At 38.1% G+C, this 26,937-nt stretch overlaps 1 protein-coding gene across 1 annotated transcript; it reads right to left on the minus strand.

Annotated features, from left to right (window-relative positions):
- Positions 1-1,297: 1,297 nt before the first annotated feature.
- LOC127108276 (ras-related protein Rab11C) lies at positions 1,298-3,787 on the minus strand. Its single transcript, XM_051045727.1, has 3 exons — positions 3,440-3,787; positions 3,058-3,250; positions 1,298-2,089 (listed from the first exon to the last, which is right to left on the minus strand). Exons 2-3 carry the CDS (start codon positions 3,220-3,222, stop codon positions 1,604-1,606), a joined length of 651 nt encoding a protein of 216 aa, XP_050901684.1. The 5' UTR covers positions 3,223-3,250; positions 3,440-3,787; the 3' UTR covers positions 1,298-1,603.
- Between the last annotated feature and the right edge of the window lie 23,150 nt (positions 3,788-26,937).

Below are 26,937 nucleotides of genomic sequence, written 5' to 3' on the forward strand. Positions count from 1 at the left end.
ATTTCAAAATAATATTATTGACATCAGTAAATAATCAATTCCCGTTGAAAACAATCATGAATAAATAAATTATTTTATTATATTTGTTAGATATGTCATATAAGAAGTATTATATATTATATACAAATTGAAAAGCTACTATTGTAATAAAATTATATTTAAGTTTGAAAACTTTAAATTATATAACTATTTTTTTATATTTTTAATTATAATTATAATTATAATATTTTATTTTTAATAAACATAATTATTATTTTTTAAAATATTATATATTATTGTATATTAATATTTTTCTTTATTTATAATTTTTTAATTTTGATTATTTTATATTTTAAAATATATCTTATATAAATAAATAAATTATTTATTTTCTTATCTTATTTTGTTAATTTCTAATCCAACTTAAATTCAAAATAAATTTATACTTGATAAAAGAGAGTGGGTGGAGTAGCTCAATAAATACGTATTATTTGACTTAAAAGTTTTTAACCACTTAAAAATAATATGATATACAATTATCATATTGTGTCATTTTCATTTATATGATTGAAATAGTAATTTAATGATAATTATTTCAATAAAAACAAAGATACATTGAATAATCAATATATTTGAAAAGTATAATAGATTTAATATATTGATTATCCATTGAATCTAAAAAATTATTTTTTTAGTTTATAAATAGAACCGAAGAGAATATTATTTTTAAAAACATCATGGACCAAAAAAATTGGAATTTTAATAATGATAAGTATTGGTCAATGGTGAACAACCTAAAAAATTTACCCCTTTCTTAACCATTATACACTTTAGTTATTTGAACATCACTATATTGTCTAAATAGAGTACCTCTATTGGTATTTGATCCTTTTGCTATTGAAAGTTCAGAAATCATTTTTCATTCTCTTTCCTTTTTTTTTCCTCCTTAAAACAGCATTTCTCTCGTTCCCACTAAAATGCAGCTATTTTTCAGCTAATGAGGTGCAAATTTACCTCCCAAAGTAGGTGGCGGGTGGTAAAAAGATACAAGAGCCTTAAAAAGTACCCTTAAAACATTGTTTAAGGAACTAAAAGAGATAACTTTTAAGAAAAAACATTGTAATAATAATTACATTTGAAAGTGTTTAAGCTGTATTTCAGGATGAAATCTCTTTATTATCTGATTTATTAATGTCCTTTGGACACAAAAAGATATGGCAAAAGGAATGATGATAATACATTATGTCAGAGAGATCTCAAGTAGAGCCTTAAATACAACAAAAATCTAAAACAGGTTTTATTTAAATCTTACACCACCTCCCTGAAACGTCAGATTCTCATTAACCATGCTATATAATCAAATATCTGTCAGCTCCAATAATATTACATCAATTCAAAAGAAATTATCACATCAAGGAAGAAATAACCAAAAGAAACTAGCAACACTATAGTTTTGAATCTTTCACAGGCTTCCTCATCGCAACTCAACAAAGTAAATGTACTCTACATGTTTCTATCTCACCCATAAAGAAGGAAATAAAAATAGAGAAAGAGAAAGGGGGCAAAAACAGAATTGGGGGGAAAAATACTATCTGCTAGTAACAATTTTACTGAAAATCTCACATTACGCGGTGCAACAGCCTCTCTTTGTATTGGCAGAGGTATCTCCAACATTGATGGTGGTTCCTTGGCCAGGAAGTGGGGTACCAGAAGCTGCTTCCTGAGCAGCAAGTGCTTTTTTGCTTACAATATGATAGATCTCTGTCAATATGGTTTGGAACGCCTTCTCAATGTTGGTTGCTTCCAATGCGGATGTCTCAAGAAAAGAGAGACCTTCCTTCTCTGCCAATGCATGACCGTCGTCTTCTGAAACAGCTCTAAGATGGTTCAAATCAGACTTATTTCCAGCCATCATGATCACTATATTAGAATCCGCATGGTCCCTTAATTCACGCAGCCACCTATTAACATTGTCAAAGGTTTGCCTCTTAGTTATGTCATATACAAGAAGAGCACCAACAGCGCCTCTATAATAGGCACTGGTAATGGCACGGTAACGCTCCTGACCCGCTGTGTCCCATATCTGTGCTTTTACAGTCTTTCCCTCTACCTGTGGAGGAAGTCAAGGAAACAAGCATCAGTAACATTGTAATACAAACAAGTATTCATAAGCATAACTTCATATTAGTGTATGTTTGGTTTAGCTTTTGGAAGAGTCAAAACCAATTCTAAATACATAGAATTGATTTTGAAATGATTTTAAGGTGTTTGGTTCTTTTGAAGTAGAATTGATTTTGTCTTTAGAATTGATTCTACTTGAAGCTAGAATTTGTAGTTTTTGAGTTTTAACGTGATTTTTACATTGAAATTTAATGTTCACCTCACTTCTCCATAAATTTATCCAAACATAAATCAATTACCTTCAACTCACTTTTAACTAATTTTACAAAATCAATTCTTTTCACCACAGAACCAAACACGCTGTTAAAAATAACTTCAACCCTAGCAAGTAACAGAAAGTTTACTCTCAATAAAAGGGAGTAAAATATAATACTAGTACTAGTTTAAGTTTTAACACTAAAAGTCAATGAATTCAGAATATTCTTTGAAATGGGAATGTTTAGAGACACCCTAGTCTTCCTGTAATCACGAATAAAATTTCATTGACTTCTCCCCTAGGGACTAGTGGGAACTAGAGCCTGCAACATGTCTGATACAAGCCCTGTCATGCTTCTATAGGTCAACCCTTTCGAATTTAGAACTCAGAATATTTGGTTACTGATATGCTTGGACACAAAAGATGAGTTTTCTTTTGAGAAAGGGAATCTAAAAATCTAACAGTACAACTAAACATCAACCAAAAATATACATTTGCCAACGATAATATGAACTTGAAGCTAAAGTCATTCCTCTATGAAAAACTAGTCTCACAGAATAGATGATCCTCATTAGCTAAAACTTGAAAATTTCTAACCAATCAATGCTTATGATAAACGGCAACATACTCAAATAACTTGAAAATTCAGAAATATGAAAAAACAAGCCATAGCTTCCATCGCACAGAGAAAGTTCTGATACCTGAAGAGTCCTGGTGGCGAACTCAACTCCAATAGTAGATTTAGACTCCAAGCAAAACTCGTTTCTTGTAAACCTAGAAAGAATGTTGGATTTACCAACACCAGAATCTCCGATCAAAACGATCTTGAACAAGTAATCATACTCATGATCCACCCTATGCGCCATAGATCTTCTCCTCTCCGATCTCTAAAACCTATACCAGATCCAACCACAAACACCGCTCAATCATCATACAGATCCAAATTGAACACGTCAAAAGCGTACGAACGTCACAAAACGCAAATCAAAACGAAAAACGAAACAAGCCAATTTTCACACAAACATGTATGTACGAAACGAAGTAACAGATCTAAGAACTAAATCGGAAAGCGATAGAACTTACTGTGAAATGGATTGATTGATCAAAAAAAGATGACAACGACGGGTTGATGATTGAAAGGTTTTGGAGAAAGAAAATCTTCGTAGTGAAGTTGGGAAGTTGAGCGAGTGTGGAAGAGGACGGTTCGGGTAAAAAACCGAACCGCAGAGAATTTTAGTGGAGAAGATAAAGAAAAAGAAGAGGAAGAGGTAGAGGGTGGAGGCTTTTTTTTTTCAGAGTTGTCGAATTGGCCAATTGGAGAAAACGGAAATATCGATGAGTGAGAAAGCACTTCCAACGGCAAATAAATAAAAACGTATTATTTAATTAATTAATGTTTTTTTTTTGTTTGAAACAAATTATAATCTTTTAATAATATATATTTTTTAAATTTGGTGTGGTTTTTATATACAGGGGAGGAACGGTGTCGTATTAGAGAACAAGACAGTTATGCTGACGGTAAGCATTGGCAAGCTGGCTGGTGGGTGAACTAGTATGAAAAGTACACCATGTCAATTGCCAGAGATTTTACACGCTTTTCTTTGTTGGCGTTTTTTCTTTTCTTCTTTTTTTTTTGTTGTGTTTTAAATTAATTTATAATTAATGTATTTAAAGACCAAACATATAGAGTTCTATTTTTATTTTTATTTTGTTGTACTAAAAATGGTGATGGCAATTGGAAATTTAAATTGCATAAATATGTAAAGAGATAGTTATTGACTCAATCCAATGCAGTTGTCAATTTGTTTTTTGATATCTATTTTTACTATTTTTTATTTTGCATCGTGTATTCGTTTTAGGCATGGGAATGTTTGTTTTGTATAAAAAAAGAAAATCATGGAAATGGAATGTTGGAAATTTTGTCTGGAACCCTTCCAATTAAACTGACAGCCCCTAAAATCATTTTTCGGATCTTTCATAAAAATTGTGTTACTTACAGGATATTTTGAGACTTCTACCGGATTTTTATAAGCAAGTCAAATTTCAAAGCTTCGCAAATTTATAGACATTTTTATGTTCATGCCACATTTTTTAGAAACCAATTAACTTTTATCGACATTTCGGGTAAAATCCCATTAATTGCATGAATTTATATAGATTTTTTTTTAAAATCCAGTAAATCAACATGCATTTTATCTATATTTTTGAAATATTCGATAAAAATGCATATATGTGTATTGTTTTTTTCAAAAATACTAGTAAAGAGGTTGTAGGTAACCGAATTTTTCAAAAACTCCGAAAAAATTGTGTCTTTTTCTAAAATTTTAAAAATCGGATAGGTTATATTTCTATTTTTTATGTAGTGAGGACCAGAGGACGACATGATATTTATACCATACTGGTCGGGAGCCTCACATACCATGAAACCAGTCTCAACTAAATCGTCATCAAACAGTCAATCATAGGCATAACACAGACTATCAATTAAAACGGATATTCCATAATAGTGAGGACCGTAGTATGGATCGAATGTCAGATGTTTTCTGATACACAACTTTCTCAGTTGAGACAGGTGTAGAGCATACTTGCATCTATGTGGGGAATTATGATATGAATATAGTAACTAAAGCTTTTAGGGAGAAAGAAAGGATACTTAGAACATAGTTGTTCTTGAACACACAAAGAGTTTTTATTTGTGATTGCTTCATGAAAATATGTTACAAGAGCTCTCCTTTTATAGGCAAGGAGGAGCATAAAGGACAAAAGAAACACTATTTACAAGCATGGCATTATATAAATGTATTTTTCAAAAGTCGGACACCCTTATCTCTAAAGCACCCATAATGGAATTACTTTTACACAAAAAGACGAGAAAATATTATTCATAAGCATGCTAATGGCGTATAAGGGACACTTGTCACCTAGCCTTTGAAAATGGGTTCATGAGATGGGGACATGTTCTGATCGGATAAGTTCTCATCAGAAAAGCAATCTCCATATCGTGATGACTCATGTTGCCAGATGTCATCCATCATGTAAGTGTGATCCATCAATTTTCTATTAGCTTCTTCCACTTGTCCTTCTGAGAATTCAGCTTCCATTGGAGAATCTGGATTCTGTTGTGTGGCTTGAGCTGAGCTTTCTCCAACTTCTGGTCTTCTGAATTTTCTATGACTTATACAAGTTGTACTATCATCAAGGTTCTTTGGGTCATAAAGATTGATGCAGTTGACATATTCCATTAATTCCCTTGTAATTTTTAGACTGGGAGGATAATCATCAATTGTTTCCCATAAGTGAACATAACTCTTACAATCTAGTAACTTTGTCCCGGGATCTGTCTAATAAGGCATGTGTAGAAAGAAAACAGACTTGAGCTTGTTAATAGCTTCTAAGGCTAATCTTCTCTCTTTGACCTCGTCTATGACTAGTTTTAATTGATTCCTCCACCATGGTAATGGAGAATACCATTCAAGAGTAGTCCAAATCAAGGACTTGTGATTTTCGGGATTCATCAAGTGTTGATACATGGCTTCAGTGGGAATAAGAACATGCATAAAATATAATATTGTGGCACACCAGATATACCATAAATGGTTTTTTGTGAATTTGACATTTGGGTTTATTAAAATTGGTAGGAGGAAAGGTGTGTTAGGGAAATAAGGAGTATGATTCGGGAGTTTATTCCTTATGATTTTTGTCATGTAATAAAAGAGATTGTTCCTGGCATATTGTTTGAGTTGAGATGGTGAAGAGGAGACTGTTATTCCTGGAGGAAGATTTCTGGTTGTGGATGCATGAGTTAGTAGTGTTGGTGTAAGCCCTAGAGGCCAATACTTTTGGTACTTGTATCGAATTATTTATTAATAATAAAAGGCTTTTTCTTTATTATGGTTGTTTAATAAAGTCCCTGGAATAGATAGTCTGTTTAATGTATCAAGTGTGACTTGATCATGAGAGCACATTAAACATAGGGACACTATTCTTAAAGTATCTGTAGTCGAGCTTTATTGTGAAGTAGGATAACATTAAAGTATTAAGACTATTATGTTTGTAGACTGATGATCACATCTCATGGATCATGGATAAAGAGTTATCAATTCTTAAACATAGGTATGAATATTAAGAGTAATATTTATACCGGATTGACCCACTATGAGAATACTATATAGAAAGTTATGCAAAGTGTCATAAGTTATTCTCATGGTGATAATGGTGTATACCACTCTTCGACCTGAAACCACTATGGATCCTAGATGTAGAGTCGAGTGCTTTGTTGTTGGCCCAACATTGTCCGTATCTGGATAATCATAAAGACAGTTGATGGGTACTCCACAAAGCATGCTGAGGGACATGAGTGTCCTAGATGGAATTTGCCCATCCTGCGTAACAGGATAAATGTCTATGGGCCCAATATTGAACTGGACAAGGATGACACGATCTATACCTTGTGTTCAATATAGACATAAGGGAAAAGGGGTAATTATACACATAATTATTATCACAGAAGGACTTGTTAGATCACATGACATTTTCGTAGCTTGGATAGTAGTGATGTGTTGCTAGATACCGCTCACTATTTATTATGTTAAATACGTTATTTAATATAATTGCCAACGTCGCGAAAACCTACAGGGTCACACACAAAGGACGGATTGATGAGAAATAGAGTAACTAAGGAACATCGTAAGGTACGGTGCACTTAAGTGGAATATGAAATATGGTAAGGTACCAAATACTTAAGTGATTTTGAGCATATTATAAGATATGGGCCAAAATACACTTAAGTGGGCTTTTTAGCTTGAAGCCCACACAAGTGGTTCTATAAATAGAACCCCTTGGGTAGAAGCATTGTAACTCAAACTCATCTCAAGTGAAGACTTGGAATTTCGTTTCCCTCTCTCTCTCACTCAAAGCCTTCATTCGTATCAGCTAGCACTGAGATTGAAGGAACCCGTTCGTATGGACTGAGTAGAGACGTTGTCATCGTTCAATGTTCGTGATCGCTCCGTGGATTTGTATCCAAGGTTTTGATCGTTACAAGAGATCTGCACCAAAGTTCTGAATCGCCACAAGAGGTAACGATTATATCACTGATCATGCCCATTCGTAAGGATCACTAAATGGAGAAATTTTTAAATTCCGCTGCGCCTTGGATGGCAATTCTCCTTCAGTGGTATCAGAGCCACTTACGAAACCATGAATCTGATAACTGTTTTTGTTCTGTATTAATATGATTAAAGACAGAATGGATCAAAGATTAAATTGAGATCGATCAAGTTATATATATATATGATATATGTAATCCTGATGCAAAATACATTATATATGATATAGTGTTCTCGTTTCGTTCATTCAAACCCTCAATGGTTGTTTTCCTTTGAGCAATCAATGATCATTTGCTTCTTGATCCGACATTAGTATGGTGAAGCAATGACGTGTTGATCAATCATACTGAATTAATAATCGAGATGTGTTTGACGGTCTGAAATTGGTGCATCAGGGTTAGTGACGGCACAAGGGTTGTGTTGTTAGAGAGTTATGCGATTGGGGTTATGACTGCACAAGAGTTGTGCTTTCTAAACACTTTTTGGAACAGTGTTAACCGGTTAACGCATATGGTTAACCGGTTAACGCAATACGAAATAAAAATTTTAAGTTTTTCAAACAGTGTTAACCGGTTAACGCATTTGGTTAACCGGTTAACGCAAGACGGAATACAGTTTTCCAACAGATTTTCAAATAGTGTTAACCGGTTAACGTATTTGGTTAACCAGTTAACGCAAGGCAGAAAACAATTTTTGAGCAGATTTTAAACAGTGTTAACCGGTTAACGCATATGGTTAACCGGTTAACGCAAGGCAAAATTCACCCGTTTGGCTAACTCAGTGCTTTAAAGTATCAAGTGTTGATGCGAAAAGCGACGTCGATTTTAAATGAATTGTTCATTAAAAATTTCGGCCAGGGGCGCTGCCCCTTCAACCCCGCAAGGGGCGCTGCCCCCTTGACCCCCATCCGCTGAACGGTCAGCGGACCCCCGGCTAACTCTGCGTAGTGTGATCGGTCGTCGAAATTTAATTTGGTTTTAATTAATTAAAAGAATTAAAATTGATAATAATAATAATGTGTTTATTATTGTCTTGTGGTGATCGGTTATGGCCTTAGTTTTCCTTTATTTTGTTTTGGTTTTTAAAATACGACATGCGTGTCGTGCCTCTCTTTTAATCTCTCAATGTAACTTCTTTTCTCATCTCACTCCCTCGTATGTAAAACGAGTTTCTTTATGTAATGTAATGTTATGAAGAAAGCAACGAAGTCAGTGCCAAAGGAGGACAACCTTGAAGATCTTGCTTGGAGAAGCTTAGATCGTTGTTAGGTTAGCTTAGGTTCTCTCATTGGCTTGGGAGAACAATTGCGCTAGGGGCCATAACTGTTTCATTATGTATGTATGTATGTTGATGCATGTGAATGTATGTTGATGCATGTGAGAGGCGATTTATATGATAAATAAGCCGGTGAGATCATAAAAATTGCAATTCCCTCAAATTAAATATTAAGTTTATGCTTTCCAAGTTTTAACACTCATCAAGACTAGTATCGGATAATGTAGGTTTCGCCTACGCGAGGTGCATGTTCTATAATAGTAAGGTGCGATGGGATAATTGTAATATCCAACTGTTAAAACAATGGGTCAAACTTAACTAAACAAATTATAATAATATTATATATGTTTGCTTTCCAAGTTTTAGCACTCATCAAGACTAGTATCGGACAATGTAGGTTTCGCCTACGCAAGGTGCATTTTCTATATTGGTAAGGTGCGACGGGATAATTGTAATATCCAACTGCTAAAATGATGGGTCAAACTTAATTATAATAATATTATATATGTTTAGAAGCAAGAGTTGGGAATGATCCATATGATGGATTGGAATAAGGAGTTATTCACCCAACTGAAATTTTCGAGAGTTGTATGAGATACAATTGGAAGGAGTTACTACCTAAATAACCTAGTTTTGTGTAATCCGCCTACGCGGACTTAGAACAAAGTGAAATATGGATCTCGACCCACTAGAAAATCTTCCAACGGGATTTTCCGAATCAAATGATGAGGGTCATTTGTTTTGAGTAAAATAATGGGAGCATATTTGATTAAAGGTCTAATTAAATATGTCAATGATACTTATATTTTCATTAATTCTTATGTAGATTACCATGACAGCAAACACCTCTAACAACATTTTGCGATCAATCCTTGATAAGGAAAAATTGTCTGGGACAAATTTTATGGATTGGCACCGAAACCTAAGGATTGTCCTCAAACATGATAAAAAGTTGTATGTCTTGGAGACACCTGTTCCTGAAGAGGAACCTCCTAGTTCTGCACCTAAGGCAGAAAGAGATGCTTATAAGAAGCATGTCGATGATGTCAATGAAACTGCTTGTCTCATGCTAGCTACCATGAACTCAGAATTGCAAAAGCAACATGAGAACATGTCAGCGTTCGATATGATCGAACACCTAAAGATGCTCTATCAAGAGCAAGCAAGGCATGAGAGGTTTGAAGTTTCAAAAGCCCTTTTTCAAGGCAAGTTAGCTGAGGGAGCCCCTGTAGGTCCCCATGTGCTCAAGATGATTGGGTATGTGGAAAACCTTGAGAGATTGGGTTTTCCCCTCGAAAAGGAACTTGCGACTGACTTGATCTTGCAATCGTTGCCAAATAGATTCAGTCAATTTGTCCTAAATTTCAATATGAATGAAATGGACAAATCTTTTCCTGAACTACTCGCCATGTTAAGAACTGCCGAGCAGAATCTGAAGTCAAAAGGGAACTCCATTCTGATGATCGGAAATGGAAAGAGACAGAACAAAAGGCCCACTAAGCGGGGTGATAAAGGGAAAGGCAAGGAAGTTGCCAAACCCAAACCCACCGTTGCTGCTTTAAAGCCTAGTGGAGGCATAGCAAAAGAAGGCACCTGCTTCCATTGCGGTAAGACCGGACACTGGAAGAGAAACTGCCCAAAGTACCTGGAAGATAAGAAGAATGGAGTAGAGACTTCAACTTCAGGTATTTTTGTTATTGAAATTAATTTATCTACTTCAGTATCATGGGTATTATATATTGGATGCGGTTCTCACATTTGTACAAATGTGGAGGGACTAAAAAGGAGTAGAGATTTGGCAAAAGGTGAAGTCGACCTACGAGTTGGCAATGGAGCAAAGGTTGCTGCTTTAGCCGTAGGAACTTATGTATTGACTTTACCTAGTGGTTTAATAATTCAGTTAGAGAACTGTTATTATGTACCTGCAATTAGCAGGAATATTATTTCTGTTTCTTGTTTGGACAAGTTTGGTTTTTCATTTATAATAAAGAACAATTGTTGCTCAATTTATTTGAATGATATATTCTATGCTACTGCGCAAATGAACAATGGACTTTATGTCCTTGATCTTGAAATGCCTATTTATAACATTAATACTAAAAGGATGAAACCTAATGAGTTGAATCCAACTTACCTTTGGCATTGTCGATTAGGCCACATAAATGAGAAGCGCATTTCCAAACTCCATAAAGATGGACTCTTGGACTCTTTTGATTATGAATCATATGAGACATGCAGATCTTGTTTAATTGGAAAGATGACAAAGTCTCCATTCACAGGAAAAGGTGAAAGAGTTAATGATCTTTTGACCCTCATACATACTGATGTATGTGGACCACTGAACATACCAGCCAAAGGAGGTTTTCAATACTTCATCATATTTATTGATGATTTTAGTAGATATGGTTATGTGTATTTAACGAAACACAAATCATAGTCCTTTGAAGAGTTTAAGGAATTCAAGAATGAAGTACAAAACCAACTAGGTAAGAATATTAAAGCTCTTCGATCAGATCGAGGTGGTGAGTATTTAAGCCTAGAATTTGATGACCATCTGAAAGAGTGTGGGATCTTATCCCAACTTACTCCTCCTGGAACACCCCAATGGAATGGTGTATCTGAGAGAAGAAATCGAACCCTATTGGACATGGTCCGATCCATGATGAGTCATGTAACACCCCGATGAAATAAGGATAATTAATTAATTTAAATTAATATAATATTTATTAATTTAATTGATTAATTGGATTTTATTATTGGAATTATTATTATTGGGTCATTATTTTATTTTATTGGAATAAAAGTTGGAAGTTAGAAAAAGGTCCCATTTAGTAAAAAGGTTCATTTTCACGTGAAAAGGGAAAAGAGACAGAAAGTGGAAAAGGGCAAAGAGAGCCAGAGAACAAGGGTTGAAGAGAGGAAGAGCTTGAAGCTGCAGGATTGCCGGATTAACTCAGGTAAGGGGGGTTTATCATCGATTAATGGGTATTATGGGATAATATGTGATGGGTAGTGAGAAACCATTGATTTGCCTCTGATTGAATGATGTATGATGAATTTGTGAACTTTTGGGATGAACGAAATTTGGATTATAATTGAAGAAATTCGTAGGAATTAGAGGTAGAAAGGTTAGCAAATTGTGAAATCGAAAGTGTATGATTCGTATTAGATGAGATGAATGAATTGTGTGTAAAATTTGGACTGTGGAAGGTTGAATCGGATAGATCTCGTAACAGAGAAAGCCATTGCAGATCTGGAAGTTCTGGTTTCTGGTCATACGCGTATGGCACTAGGCAATACGCGTATGAGATGGCATGGTACGCGTATGGCACTAGGCAATACGCGTATGGATGAGGAAGATGATGTTTTGAACGTAGATTGGTTTCTGTTGGTACGCGTATGGGGAAGTGGTACGCGTAGCATACGCGTATGAGACAGGTGATACGCGTATGGGATTGGCGTGGAAATGCGCCATACGCGTATGGGCATAGGCAATACGCGTATGGGCAGGATTGTGATTTTTCTGAACCTTGGTTGCGCAGTTTTGGTGTTTTCTGTAACACCCTTCTAAAATACCCCAATTATTTAAATTAAAATAGCGGTATATCATCAGAGTAATTATGCCATTTAAGGGTGTCACAAAATATTCCACACCATTCAACAATATAAAGGTCATGCTCTTTTATTAATTTAAAACTTAAACAATTGCATAAAACACAGCGGATATAATTTCATCAATCATGTAAAACATTACATGTAAAATGGTTCTCAACCAACAATAAAACGTTTAAAACAAGTTAAACAACCCATCCCGATGTTACATCTATCAGAGCACGACCCACTAAGGAGACTACACTAGACTCCAAGCATTAACTTCTACTCAACTCATTGCTCGTTACCTGAAAAATAGTTGTAAGGGTGAGTCCCTCAATCAATATAATAAGCATTATAAAACATTATGTAATGCTAAGTAATTTTAACACATTTCATCACCCTAATCCAGACACATATTCAGTAACAGCACATCAACTCAACATAATACTCAACACCAACACAAACACACGTATAATATTGGAATACATCCATTCATATTATACGCCATACATATATTATGCAATGAGACTCCATGCATGCGGTACCGACTATTCATGAACATATAGTTCAACTTCACCGACCAAATCCAGGTACGGCTACCAAGCTCACTAGTCCCACTCATTTGAGACCCAGTGACTCACATCACTAATTCCTCACCATGGGAATTAGCTACCACCCCAAATGGGCCATGCTATGCACGCTAATTCACCTAGCATGCAAATATCAACAACAGTCCAAAATGACTAACATCACTAATTCCTCACCATGGGAATTAGCTACCACCATAAAGGCCACAATATGCATGCTAATCACCTAGCAATGCAACAACAACAACAACTCAAGAGTAGACATATGCTCACACTCTAAGCCATAAAACAGTCTATTCACAAATGCATACATAACTGATACATTCACAGCATCATGCATACCATCACACATCATCAACACATTTTATCACAAAAGCATATCATATCATGCCGCATAATCAAACACAGTATTAGCACACTCTACTAATACCTATACTACTCAAAACAACGGGAAATGATCCCTACCACGTCATACATCAGCTAAGTTACATCACTCAGCCTAAACAACCAAAAACTGCACAACAACAGTTCAGAAAACCACAAGTCTGCCCATACGCGTATCGCCTATGCCCATACGCGTATTGCCCATTCCTGACTAAGTCCATACGCGTACTGCCTATGCCCATACGCGTATGGCGCGTTTCCTCGCCCAACCCATACGCGTATCATCTGCCTCATACGCGTATGCTACGCGTACTACTCTCCCATACGCGTACCAACAGAGACGAATCTACGTTCAAAATATCATCTTTTTCACTCATACGCGTAAGGCCTCATCCATACGCGTACCAGCCATCTCATACGCGTATTGCCTAGTGCCATACGCGTATGACCAGAACCCAGAATTCCCAGATCTGCTGTGGCTTTCTCTGCTACGAGATCTATCCAATTCCAACCTTCTACAGTCCAATTTTCATACATGTTCGTTCGTTTTATCAATTACAGATCATACACATTCGGCTTCCCAAATCGCTAACCTTACTACCTCTAATTCCTACGAATTTTCGTCAATTATCATCCAAATTCGTTCATCAAATATTTCACAATTTCAGCATACATCATTCAAATCAAAGGCAAATCAATGGTTTCTCACTACCCATCACATATTATCCCATAATACCCATTAATCGATGATAAACCCCCCTTACCTGAGTCAATTCCGGCAAATCTCTGAGCTCTAAGCTTTTCCTTCCTTCAACCTTCGTTCTCTGGCTCTTTGCCCTTTTTCCCTTTCCGTCTCTTTTCCCTTTTCACGTGAAAACCCTTTTCCAAAAATTAGGACTTTTTATTATTCCAACTTATATACTCAAATAATAAAACCCAATAATATTATCCCAATAATAATATTAATAATCCAATAATTTTCTAATTATTTAATTAAATTAATAAATAAAATATTAACTTAATTTAAACAATTATCTTAATTTCATCGGGGTGTTACAACTCTCCCCCACTAAAAGAGTTTTCGTCCTCGAAAACATACCTCAAGCGAACAACTCAGGATAAGACTCCTTCATCTGACTCTCAAGTTCCCAAGTCACATTGCCACCTGCTGGTCCTCCCCAAGCTACCTTCACCAAGGCAATCTCTTTACCCCGCAACCGCTTCAACTCTCGATCCTCGATCCTCATAGGTGATGTTTCAACAGTCAGGTTATCTCTCACCTGTACATCATCTACTTGGACTACATGCGACGGATCATGAATGTACCTCCTCAACCGAGACACATGAAAAACTTCATGCAAATTCGCAAGCGACGGCGGTAAAGCGACACGATAGGCTACCTCCCCTATCCTCTCCAAAATCTGATAAGGACCAATAAATCGAGGTGTCAACTTCTTCGACTTCAAAGCTCGACCAACACCAGTTATCAGAGTAACACGAAGAAACACATGATCTCCCTCTTGGAACTCAAGTGACTTCCTCCTCTTATCATGATAACTCTTCTGACGACTCTGAGCAATTCTCATCTTCTCCTGAATCATCTTAATCTTTTCTGTAGTCTGTTGAACAATCTCAGGTCCAACCACAGCACTCTCACCGGACTCATACCAACATAAAGGTGTCCGACATCTCCTACCATACAAAGCTTCAAACGGTGCCATACCAATGCTCGAATGAAAACTATTGTTGTAGGTAAACTCAATCAAAGGTAAATAACTATCCCAAACACCTCCCTTTTCCAAAACACAAGCTCTCAAAAGATCCTCTAGCGACTGAATCGTCCTCTCAGTCTGGCCATCAGTCTGCGGATGATATGCAGAACTCGATCTCAGCTTAGTTCCCAAAGCCTTCTGCAAACCTTCCCAAAACTTCGATGTAAATCTAGGATCTCTGTCCGAAACAATACTAGACGGAATACCATGCAAACTTACAATCTTCTCAATAAACAACTCGGCTAATCTCTCTAACGGATAATCCATTCTGATCGGAATGAAATGAGCCGATTTCGTCAATCTATCAACAATCACCCAAATAGCTTCAAAATTCCTACTTGTCCTCGGTAAACCCGAAACAAAATCCATACTGATACTATCCCACTTCCACTCTGGAATAGCCAACGGTTGCATTAGCCCAGACGGCTTCTGATGCTCAATCTTTGACTTCTGACAAGTCAAACAGGAATAAACAAAACTCGCAATTTCTCTTTTCATTCCCGGCCACCAAAATAACTTTTTCAAATCATGATACATCTTCGTAGCTCTAGGATGAATACTCAAGCCACTACGATGCCCTTCTTCAAGAATACTCTTCTTAAGTTCGGTAACATCCGGAATACACACCCGATTACCAAATTTCAAAACACCATTCTCATCAACTCTGAATTCACCACCTTGACCTTGATTCACTAAAGTCAACTTATCAACCAAAAGCATATCGGATTTCTGACCCTCTCTAACCTCATCCAAAATATTACTCGTTAACTTCAACATTCCCAATTTAACACTATTGTGAGTACTCTCACACACCAAACTCAAATCTCTAAACTGCTTAATTAAATCCAATTCCTTAACCATTAACATAGACATATGCAATGATTTCCGACTCAATGCATCAGCTACTACGTTTGCTTTACCCGGATGGTAATTCAAACCAAAGTCATAATCCTTCAGAAATTCTAACCATCTCCTCTGTCTCATATTCAGCTCTTTCTGATCAAACAAATACTTTAAACTTTTATGGTCACTGAAAACCTCAAATCTTGACCCATACAAGTAATGCCTCCATAATTTCAGAACAAATACCACAGCTGCCAACTCTAAATCGTGCGTCGGATAGTTCCTCTCATGAACTCTCAGTTGTCTCGAAGCATAAGCTATAACCTGCTTGTTCTGCATCAACACACCACCCAAACCCAACAATGAAGCGTCACAGTAAACCTCAAACGATTCCGACGGACTCGGTAATATCAGAATAGGAGCAGTAGTCAACCTCCTCTTTAACTCTTGGAAACCTTCTTCACATTTCGAATCCCAAACAAACGCTTGCCCCTTTCTAGTCAACATCGTCAACGGTAACGCCAACTTAGAAAATCCCTCAATGAACTTCCTATAATAACCAGCCAAACCAAGAAAACTTCGAATCTCCGCAACAGACTTCGGAGCTTCCCACTGAGATACCGCTTCTATCTTAGAAGGATCAACAGCAACACCACCTCTTGAAATCACATGACCAAGAAAACTAACCTCTTCTAACCAAAATTCACATTTGGACAGCTTAGCAAATAACTTCTTTTCTCGGAGAACTTCTAAAACCACTCTCAAATGCTCAGCATGCTCTTCTTCAGATTTCGAATACACCAATATGTCATCAATAAACACCACAACAAACTGATCTAGATACGGATGGAAAATCCTATTCATATACTCCATAAATACTCCAGGCGCATTAGTCACACCAAAAGGCATTACAGAATACTCATAATGTCCATACCTTGTTCTGAAAGCAGTCTTTTGGATATCCTCAGTTTTCACACGTATCTGATGATATCCCGACCCCAAATCTATCTTGCTGAACACACTCGCACCAACCAACTGATCCATCAAATCATCAATCCTCGGCAAAGGATACCGATTCTTGATCGTCACTTTATTCAGTTGCCTGTAGTCCACACACAACCTCATAGTACCTTCTTTCTTCTTAACCAATAACACTGGTGCACCCCACGGTGACACACTCGGACGAATAAATTTCTTATCCAACAGATCTTCCAGCTGACTCTTCAATTCAGCTAACTCAACGGCAGACATACGGTACGGGGCCATCGATATCGGTCTAGTACCAGGTACCAAATCAATTGAAAACTCAACTTCACGCTCTGGTGGCAATTCATTCACCTCTTCCGGAAACACATCAGGAAAATCACACACCACAGCTAGGTCACCAATCACCAGTTTATCTTTAGCCTCCATAGTCGCTAACAGCATAAACAACTCTGCCCCATCTACTACTGCCTCATTCACCTGCCTTGCAGATAGAAACAAATTCTTTCCTTCCTCAATCTCAGGAAAAATCACAGTCTTATCAAAACAGTTGATATAGACTCGGTTAAACACCAACCAGTTCATACCCAGAATAACATCAACCTGTACTAGTGGAAGACACACAAGGTCTATCCCAAAGTCTCTACCAAAAATACTCAAAGGACAATTCAAACAAACTGAAGTAGTAGTCACTGAACCCTTCGCAGGAGTATCAATCACCATACTTCCAAGCATCTCAGATATCTCTAACTTAAGTTTCACAGCACAATCCAAAGATATAAAGGAATGAGTAGCACCTGTGTCAATAATAGCTACAAGAGGAAAGCCATTAATATAACACGTACCTCGGATCAAACGATCATCTGCAGAAGTCTCAGAACCTGATAAAGCAAAGACCTTGCCTCCCGACTGATTCTCCTTCTTCGGCTTAGGACACTGTGGGCTAATATGTCCCAACTCTCCACAGTTGAAACAAGTCACAGTCTTCAACCGGCAATCTGCAGCCAAGTGACCACCTTTTCCACACTTGAAACACTTTTTCTCAGTACTGGCACACTCGTGGAAACGATGTCCAGCCTGACCACATCTGTAACACTTAGCAGGGGCACTAGAGTCTCCCCCACTAGGCCTTTTTATCCCACTCTGTCTCTGAAAACCTTTGCCAGCTGCATACGGTTTTCCACGGTCATTCTGATTCTTGCCTCGTCTATCAACCCTTTGCTGATAGCTCTCTGCCCTGGCTTTGGAATCCTGTTCAAAAATCCTGCAACAGTCAACCAAGTCAGAAAACACTCTGATCCGCTGATATCCAATAGCCTGTTTGATCTCGGGACGCAACCCGTTCTCAAACTTCACACATTTCGAGAATTCTCCAGCAGCCTCACTATAGGGAGTGTAACACTTTGACAGCTCTGTGAACTTAGCAGCATATTCTGTAACAGACTTGTTACCCTGCTTCAATTCCAAGAACTCTATCTCTTTCTTCCCTCTACATCCTCTGGAAAATACTTCCTCAGGAATCTCTCTCTGAACACAGCCCAAGTGATTTCAGCATTCCCAGCAGTTTCCAACTCAGTGCGGGTAGCAACCCACCAATCATCAGCTTCTTCTGACAGCATATGCGTACCGAACCTGACCTTCTGGTTATCGGCACACTCAGTCACTCGGAAGATCCTCTCAATCTCCTTCAACCACTTCTGAGCACCATCTGGATCGTATGCTCCCTTGAACATTGGAGGATTGTTCTTCTGGAACTCACTCAGTTGACGAGCAGCTCCCATTCCCACAACATTCTGATTTCCTCCAAGTACTCCAGCTAGCATACCCAGAGCCTCAGCAATCGCAACATCATCTCTACCTCTTCCAGCCATCTCTATTCTGAAAACCCAAACAAACTAAAACAATAAGTACTGATAGGGTTACACAACACCTATCCCGTACAGGGAAACGGAATAATTATGACTCGACTCGACCGACTATGCTCTGATACCACTAATGTAACACCCTTCTAAAATACCCCAATTATTTAAATTAAAATAGCGGTATATCATCAGAGTAATTATGCCATTTAAGGGTGTCACACAATATTCCACACCATTCAACAATATAAAGGTCATGCTCTTTTATTAATTTAAAACTTAAACAATTGCATAAAACACAGCGGATATAATTTCATCAATCATGTAAAACATTACATGTAAAATGGTTCTCAACCAACAATAAAACGTTTAAAACAAGTTAAACAACCCATCCCGATGTTACATCTATCAGAGCACGACCCACTAAGGAGACTACACTAGACTCCAAGCATTAACTTCTACTCAACTCATTGCTCGTTACCTGAAAAATAGTTGTAAGGGTGAGTCCCTCAATCAATATAATAAGCATTATAAAACATTATGTAATGCTAAGTAATTTTAACACATTTCATCACCCTAATCCAGACACATATTCAGTAACAGCACATCAACTCAACATAATACTCAACACCAACACAAACACACGTATAATATTGGAATACATCCATTCATATTATACGCCATACATATATTATGCAATGAGACTCCATGCATGCGGTACCGACTATTCATGAACATATAGTTCAACTTCACCGACCAAATCCAGGTACGGCTACCAAGCTCACTAGTCCCACTCATTTGAGACCCAGTGACTCACATCACTAATTCCTCACCATGGGAATTAGCTACCACCCCAAATGGGCCATGCTATGCACGCTAATTCACCTAGCATGCAAATATCAACAACAGTCCAAAATGACTAACATCACTAATTCCTCACCATGGGAATTAGCTACCACCATAAAGGCCACAATATGCATGCTAATCACCTAGCAATGCAACAACAACAACAACTCAAGAGTAGACATATGCTCACACTCTAAGCCATAAAACAGTCTATTCACAAATGCATACATAACTGATACATTCACAGCATCATGCATACCATCACACATCATCAACACATTTTATCACAAAAGCATATCATATCATGCCGCATAATCAAACACAGTATTAGCACACTCTACTAATACCTATACTACTCAAAACAACGGGAAATGATCCCTACCACGTCATACATCAGCTAAGTTACATCACTCAGCCTAAACAACCAAAAACTGCACAACAACAGTTCAGAAAACCACAAGTCTGCCCATACGCGTATCGCCTATGCCCATACGCGTATTGCCCATTCCTGACTAAGTCCATACGCGTACTGCCTATGCCCATACGCGTATGGCGCGTTTCCTCGCCCAACCCATACGCGTATCATCTGCCTCATACGCGTATGCTACGCGTACTACTCTCCCATACGCGTACCAACAGAGACGAATCTACGTTCAAAATATCATCTTTTTCACTCATACGCGTAAGGCCTCATCCATACGCGTACCAGCCATCTCATACGCGTATTGCCTAGTGCCATACGCGTATGACCAGAACCCAGAATTCCCAGATCTGCTGTGGCTTTCTCTGCTACGAGATCTATCCAATTCCAACCTTCTACAGTCCAATTTTCATACATGTTCGTTCGTTTTATCAATTACAGATCATACACATTCGGCTTCCCAAATCGCTAACCTTACTACCTCTAATTCCTACGAATTTTCGTCAATTATCATCCAAATTCGTTCATCAAATATTTCACAATTTCAGCATACATCATTCAAATCAAAGGCAAATCAATGGTTTCTCACTACCCATCACATATTATCCCATAATACCCATTAATCGATGATAAACCCCCCTTACCTGAGTCAATTCCGGCAAATCTCTGAGCTCTAAGCTTTTCCTTCCTTCAACCTTCGTTCTCTGGCTCTTTGCCCTTTTTCCCTTTCCGTCTCTTTTCCCTTTTCACGTGAAAACCCTTTTCCAAAAATTAGGACTTTTTATTATTCCAACTTATATACTCAAATAATAAAACTCAATAATATTATCCCAATAATAATATTAATAATCCAATAATTTTCTAATTATTTAATTAAATTAATAAATAAAATATTAACTTAATTTAAACAATTATCTTAATTTCATCGGGGTGTTACATTTTCAGCTGAGTGATGTATTTTAGCTGATGTATGATGTATTAGGGATTATTTCCCATTGTTTTGAACAGTGTAGGTATTAGTAGAGTGTGCTAATACTGTGATTACTAATTGGCATGATATGATATGATTTTGTGGTAATATGCTGATGATGTGTGAAAATATGCATAATGTTGTGAATGTATATATATGCATGTATTTGTGAATGGACTGTTTTATGGCTTAGAGTGTGAGCATAGGTCCATTGTTTGTTGTTGTTGATGGTTGTATGCTAGGTGAATTAGCATGCATATGGTGGCCTGTATGGTGGTAGCTAATTTCCATAGTGAGGAATTAGTGATGTTAGTCATTTTGGACTGTTGTTGATGTTGCATGCTAGGTGAATTAGCGTGCATAGCATGGCCCTTGGGGTGGTAGCTAATTCCCATAGTGAGGAATTAGTGATGTGAGTCACTAGGTCTCAAATGAGTGGGACTAGTGAGCTTGGTAGTCGTACCTGGATTGGTCGGTGAAGTTGAACTATATGTTCACGAATAGTCGGTACCGCATGCATGAAGTCTCATTGCATAATATATGTGTAGTGTATAATATGAATGGATGTATTCCAATGTTATACATGTGTTGTGTTGACATTGAGCATGAGTATGATTTGTGTTGATATTGAGTATGACATTTGAATTGATGTGCCGTTACCGAATGTGTGATGTGATTAGGGTGATTAATGTGTTAAATTACTTAGCATTACATGATATTTTATAATGCTTATTATATCGATTGAGGAACTCACCCTTACAACTATTTTTCAGGTAACGAGCAGTGATTGAGTAGAAGCTAGTCCTGGGAGTCTAGTGTAGTCCTTAGTGGGTCATGCTCTGGTAGATGTAACATCGGGATGGGATGTTTTACTATGTTTTCTTTTGGTTGTTGAACAACTTTACATGTAATGTAGTACATGATTTGAATGTCGTTATTTTGTATCCGCTGCGAATTATGCAAAAGTGTCTTATTTTGATTAAATAAATGAGCATGACAGGATATTTTGATGATTGGTGTGAAATGATTGTGTGACACCCTTCAGGGCATAATTACTCTGATTGATATTTTATTATTTTAATTAAATATTTGGGGTATTTTAGAAGGGTGTTACATTAGTGGTATCAGAGCATAGTCGGTCGAGTCGAGTCGTAATTATTCTGTTTCCCCCGTACGGGATAGGTGTTGTGTAACCCTATCAGTACTTATTGTTTTAGTTGTTGGGTTTTCAAAATAGAGATGGCTGGAAGAGGTAGAGATGATGCTGCAATTGCTGAGGCTCTGGGTATGCTAGCTGGAGTACTTGGAGGGAATCCGAATGTGGTGGGAATGGGAGCTGCTCGTCAACTGAGTGAGTTCCAGAAGAACAATCCTCCAATGTTCAAGGGAGCATACGATCCAGATGGCGCTCAGAAGTGGTTGAAGGAGATCGAGAGGATCTTCCGAGTGACTGAGTGTGCCGATAACCAGAAGGTCAGGTTCGGTACGCATATGCTGTCAGAAGAAGCAGATGACTGGTGGGTTGCTACCCGCACTGAGTTGGAATCTGCTGGGAATGCTGAGATCACTTGGGCTGTATTCAGAGAGAGATTTCTGAGGAAGTACTTTCCAGAGGATGTCAGAGGAAAGAAAGAGATAGAATTCTTGGAATTGAAACAGGGTAACAGGTCTGTTACTGAGTATGCTGCTAAGTTCACAGAGCTGTCGAAGTATTATACTCCCTATAACGAGGCTACTGGGGAATTTTCAAAGTGTGTGAAGTTTGAGAACGGGTTGCGTCCCGAGATCAAGCAGGCTATTGGGTATCAGCGGATCAGAGTGTTTTCTGATTTGGTTGACTGTTGCAGGATTTTTGAACAGGATTCCAAGGCTAGAGCAGAGAGCTATCAGCAAAGGGTTGATAGGAAAGGCAAGAATCAGACTGATCGTGGGAAGCCGTATGCAGCTGGCAAAGGTTTCCAGAGACAGAGCGGGCTGAAGAGGCCTAGTGGGGGAGACTCCAGTGCCCCTGCTAAGTGTTACAGATGTGGTCAGGCTGGACATCGTTTCCACGAGTGTACCAGTGCTGAGAAGAAGTGTTTCAAGTGTGGCAAAGGTGGTCACTTGGCTGCAGAGTGCCGGTTGAAGACTCTGACTTGTTTCAACTGTGGAAAGGTGGGTCATATCAGTCCACAGTGTCCTAAGCCGAAGAAAGAGAACCAGTCGGGAGGCAAGGTCTTTGCTTTATCGGGTTCTGAGACTGCTGCAGATGATCGTTTGATCCGAGGTACGTGTTATATTAATGGCTTTCCTCTTGTAGCTATTATTGACACAGGTGCGACTCATTCCTTTATATCTTTGGATTGTGCGGTGAAACTTAAGTTAGAGATATCTGAGATGCTTGGAAGTATGGTGATTGATACTCCTGCGAAGGGTTCAGTGACTACTACTTCAGTTTGTTTAAATTGTCCTTTGAGTATTTTTGGTAGAGACTTTGGGATGGACCTAGTGTGTCTTCCACTAGTGCAGATTGATGTTATTCTGGGTATGAACTGGTTGGTGAGTAACCGAGTTTATATCAATTGTTTTGATAAGACTGTGATCTTTCCTGAGATTGAGGAAGGAAAGGATTTGTTTCTATCAGCGAGGCAGGTGAATGAGGAAGTAGCAGATGGGGCAGAGTTGTTTATGCTGTTAGCGACTTTGGAGGCTAAAGATAAACTGGTGATTTGCGATCTAGCGGTGGTGTGTGATTTTCCTGATGTGTTTCCTGAAGAAGTGAATGAATTACCGCCAGAGCGTGAGGTTGAGTTCTCGATTGATTTGGTACCTGGTACTAGGCCGATATCGATGGCTCCGTACCGTATGTCTGCTGTTGAGTTAACTGAATTGAAGAGTCAGTTAGAAGATCTGTTGGATAAGAAATTTATTCGTCCGAGTGTGTCACCGTGGGGTGCACCAGTGTTATTGGTTAAGAAGAAAGAAGGTACTATGAGGTTGTGTGTGGACTACAGGCAACTGAATAAAGTGACGATCAAGAATCGGTATCCTTTGCCGAGGATTGATGATTTGATGGATCAGTTGGTTGGTGCGAGTGTGTTCAGCAAAATAGATTTGAGATCTGGGTATCATCAGATACGTGTGAAAACTGAGGATATTCAGAAGACTGCTTTCAGAACAAGGTATGGACATTATGAATATTCTGTAATGCCTTTTGGTGTGACTAATGCGCCTGGAGTATTTATGGAGTATATGAATAGGATTTTCCAACCGTACCTAGATCAGTTTGTTGTGGTGTTTATTGATGATATTTTGGTGTATTCGAAATCTGAAGAAGAGCATGCTGAGCATTTGAGAGTGGTTTTGGGAGTTCTACGAGAAAAGAAGTTATTTGCTAAATTATCCAAGTGTGAATTTTGGTTAGAAGAGGTTAGTTTTCTTGGTCATGTGATTTCAAGAGGTGGTGTTGCCGTTGATCCTTCTAAGATAGAAGCGGTATCTAAGTGGGAAGCTCCGAAGTCAGTTTCTGAGATAAGGAGTTTTCTTGGACTTGCAGGTTATTATAGGAAGTTCATTGAGGGATTTTCTAAGTTGGCGTTACCGTTGACGATGTTGACCAGAAAGGGGCAAGCGTTTGTTTGGGACTCAAAGTGTGAAGAAGGTTTCCAAGAGTTAAAGAGAAGGTTAACTACTGCTCCTATTCTGATATTACCGAGTCCGTCAGAACTATTTGAGGTTTTCTGTGATGCTTCATTGTTGGGTTTGGGTGGTGTGTTGATGCAGAATAAGCAGGTTATAGCTTATGCTTCGAGACAACTGAGGGTTCATGAGAGGAACTATCCGACCCACGATTTAGAGTTGGCAGCCGTGGTATTTGTTCTGAAGTTATGGAGACATTACTTGTACGGGTCAAGATTTGAGGTTTTCAGTGACCATAAAAGTTTAAAGTATTTGTTTGATCAGAAAGAGCTGAATATGAGACAGAGGAGATGGTTAGAGTTTCTGAAGGATTATGACTTTGGTTTGAATTACCATCCGGGTAAAGCAAACGTAGTGGCTGATGCATTGAGTCGGAAATCATTGCATATGTCTATGTTAATGGTTAAAGAATTGGATTTAATTGAGCAGTTTAGAGACTTGAGTTTGGTATGTGAGAGTACTCACAATAGTGTGAAATTGGGAATGTTGAAGTTAACGAGTGGTATTCTGGATGAGATTAGAGAGGGTCAGAAATCCGATGTGTTTTTGGTTGATAAGTTGACTCTAGTGAATCAAGGTCAAGGTGGTGAATTCAGAGTTGATAAGAATGGTGTTTTGAAATTTGGTAATCGGGTGTGTATTCCGGATGTTACCGAACTTAAGAAGAGTATCCTGAAGGAAGGACATCGTAGTGGCTTGAGTATTCATCCTGGAGCTACGAAGATGTATCATGATTTGAAAAAGTTATTTTGGTGGCCGGGAATGAAAAGAGAAATTGCGAGTTTTGTTTATTCTTGTTTGACTTGTCAGAAGTCAAAGATTGAGCATCAGAAGCCGTCTGGGCTAATGCAACCGTTGGTTATTCCAGAGTGGAAGTGGGATAGTATCAGTATGGATTTTGTTTCTGGTTTACCGAGGACAAGTAAGAATTTTGAAGCCATTTGGGTGATTGTTGACAGATTGACAAAATCGGCTCATTTCATTCCGATCAGAATGGATTTTCCGTTAGAGAGATTAGCCGAGTTGTATATTGAGAAGATTGTAAGTTTGCATGGTATTCCGTCGAGTATTGTTTCGGACAGAGATCCTAGATTTACATCGAAGTTCTGGGAAGGTTTGCAGAGGGCTTTGGGAACTAAGCTGAGATTGAGTTCTGCATATCATCCGCAGACTGATGGTCAGACTGAGAGGACGATTCAGTCACTAGAGGACCTTTTGAGGGCTTGTGTTTTGGAAAAGGGAGGTGCTTGGGATTGTTATTTGTCGTTGATTGAGTTTACCTACAACAATAGTTTTCATTCGAGCATTAGTATGGCACCGTTTGAAGCTTTGTATGGTAGGAGGTGTCGGACGCCTTTATGTTGGTATGAGTCCGGTGAGAGTGCTGTGGTTTGACCGGAGATTGTTCAACAAACTACGGAAAAGATTAAGATGATTCAGGAGAAGATGAGAATTGCTCAGAGTCGTCAGAAGAGTTATCACGACAAGAGGAGGAAGTCACTTGAGTTTCAAGAGGGAGATCATGTGTTCCTTCGTGTTACTCCGATAACTGGGGTTGGTCAAGCTTTGAAGTCGAAGAAGTTGACACCCCGATTTATTGGTCCTTATCAGATTTTGGAGAGAATAGGGGAGGTAGCCTATCGTATCGCATTACCGCCGTCACTTGCGAATTTGCATGAGGTTTTTCATGTGTCTCAGTTGAGGAGGTACATTCATGATCCGTTGCATGTGGTCCAAGTAGATGATGTACAGGTGAGAGATAACCTGACTGTTGAAACATCACCTATGAGGATCGAGGATCGAGAGTTGAAGCAGTTGCGGGGTAAAGAGATTGTTTTGGTGAAGGTAGCTTGCGGCGGACCAGCAGGTGGCAATGTGACTTGGGAACTTGAGAGTCAGATGAAGGAGTCTTATCCTGAGTTATTCACTTGAGGTATGTTTTCGAGGACGAAAACTCTTTTAGTGGGGGAGAGTTGTAACACCCCGATGAAATAAGGATAATTAATTAATTTAAATTAATATAATATTTATTAATTTAATTGATTAATTGGATTTTATTATTGGAATTATTATTATTGGGTCATTATTTTATTTTATTGGAATAAAAGTTGGAAGTTAGAAAAAGGTCCCATTTAGTAAAAAGGTTCATTTTCACGTGAAAAGGGAAAAGAGACAGAAAGTGGAAAAGGGCAAAGAGAGCCAGAGAACAAGGGTTGAAGAGAGGAAGAGCTTGAAGCTGCAGGATTGCCGGATTAACTCA

Source organism: Lathyrus oleraceus, chromosome 7 (genome assembly GCF_024323335.1).
Source record: "Lathyrus oleraceus cultivar Zhongwan6 chromosome 7, CAAS_Psat_ZW6_1.0, whole genome shotgun sequence".
NCBI lineage: Eukaryota > Viridiplantae > Streptophyta > Magnoliopsida > Fabales > Fabaceae > Lathyrus > Lathyrus oleraceus.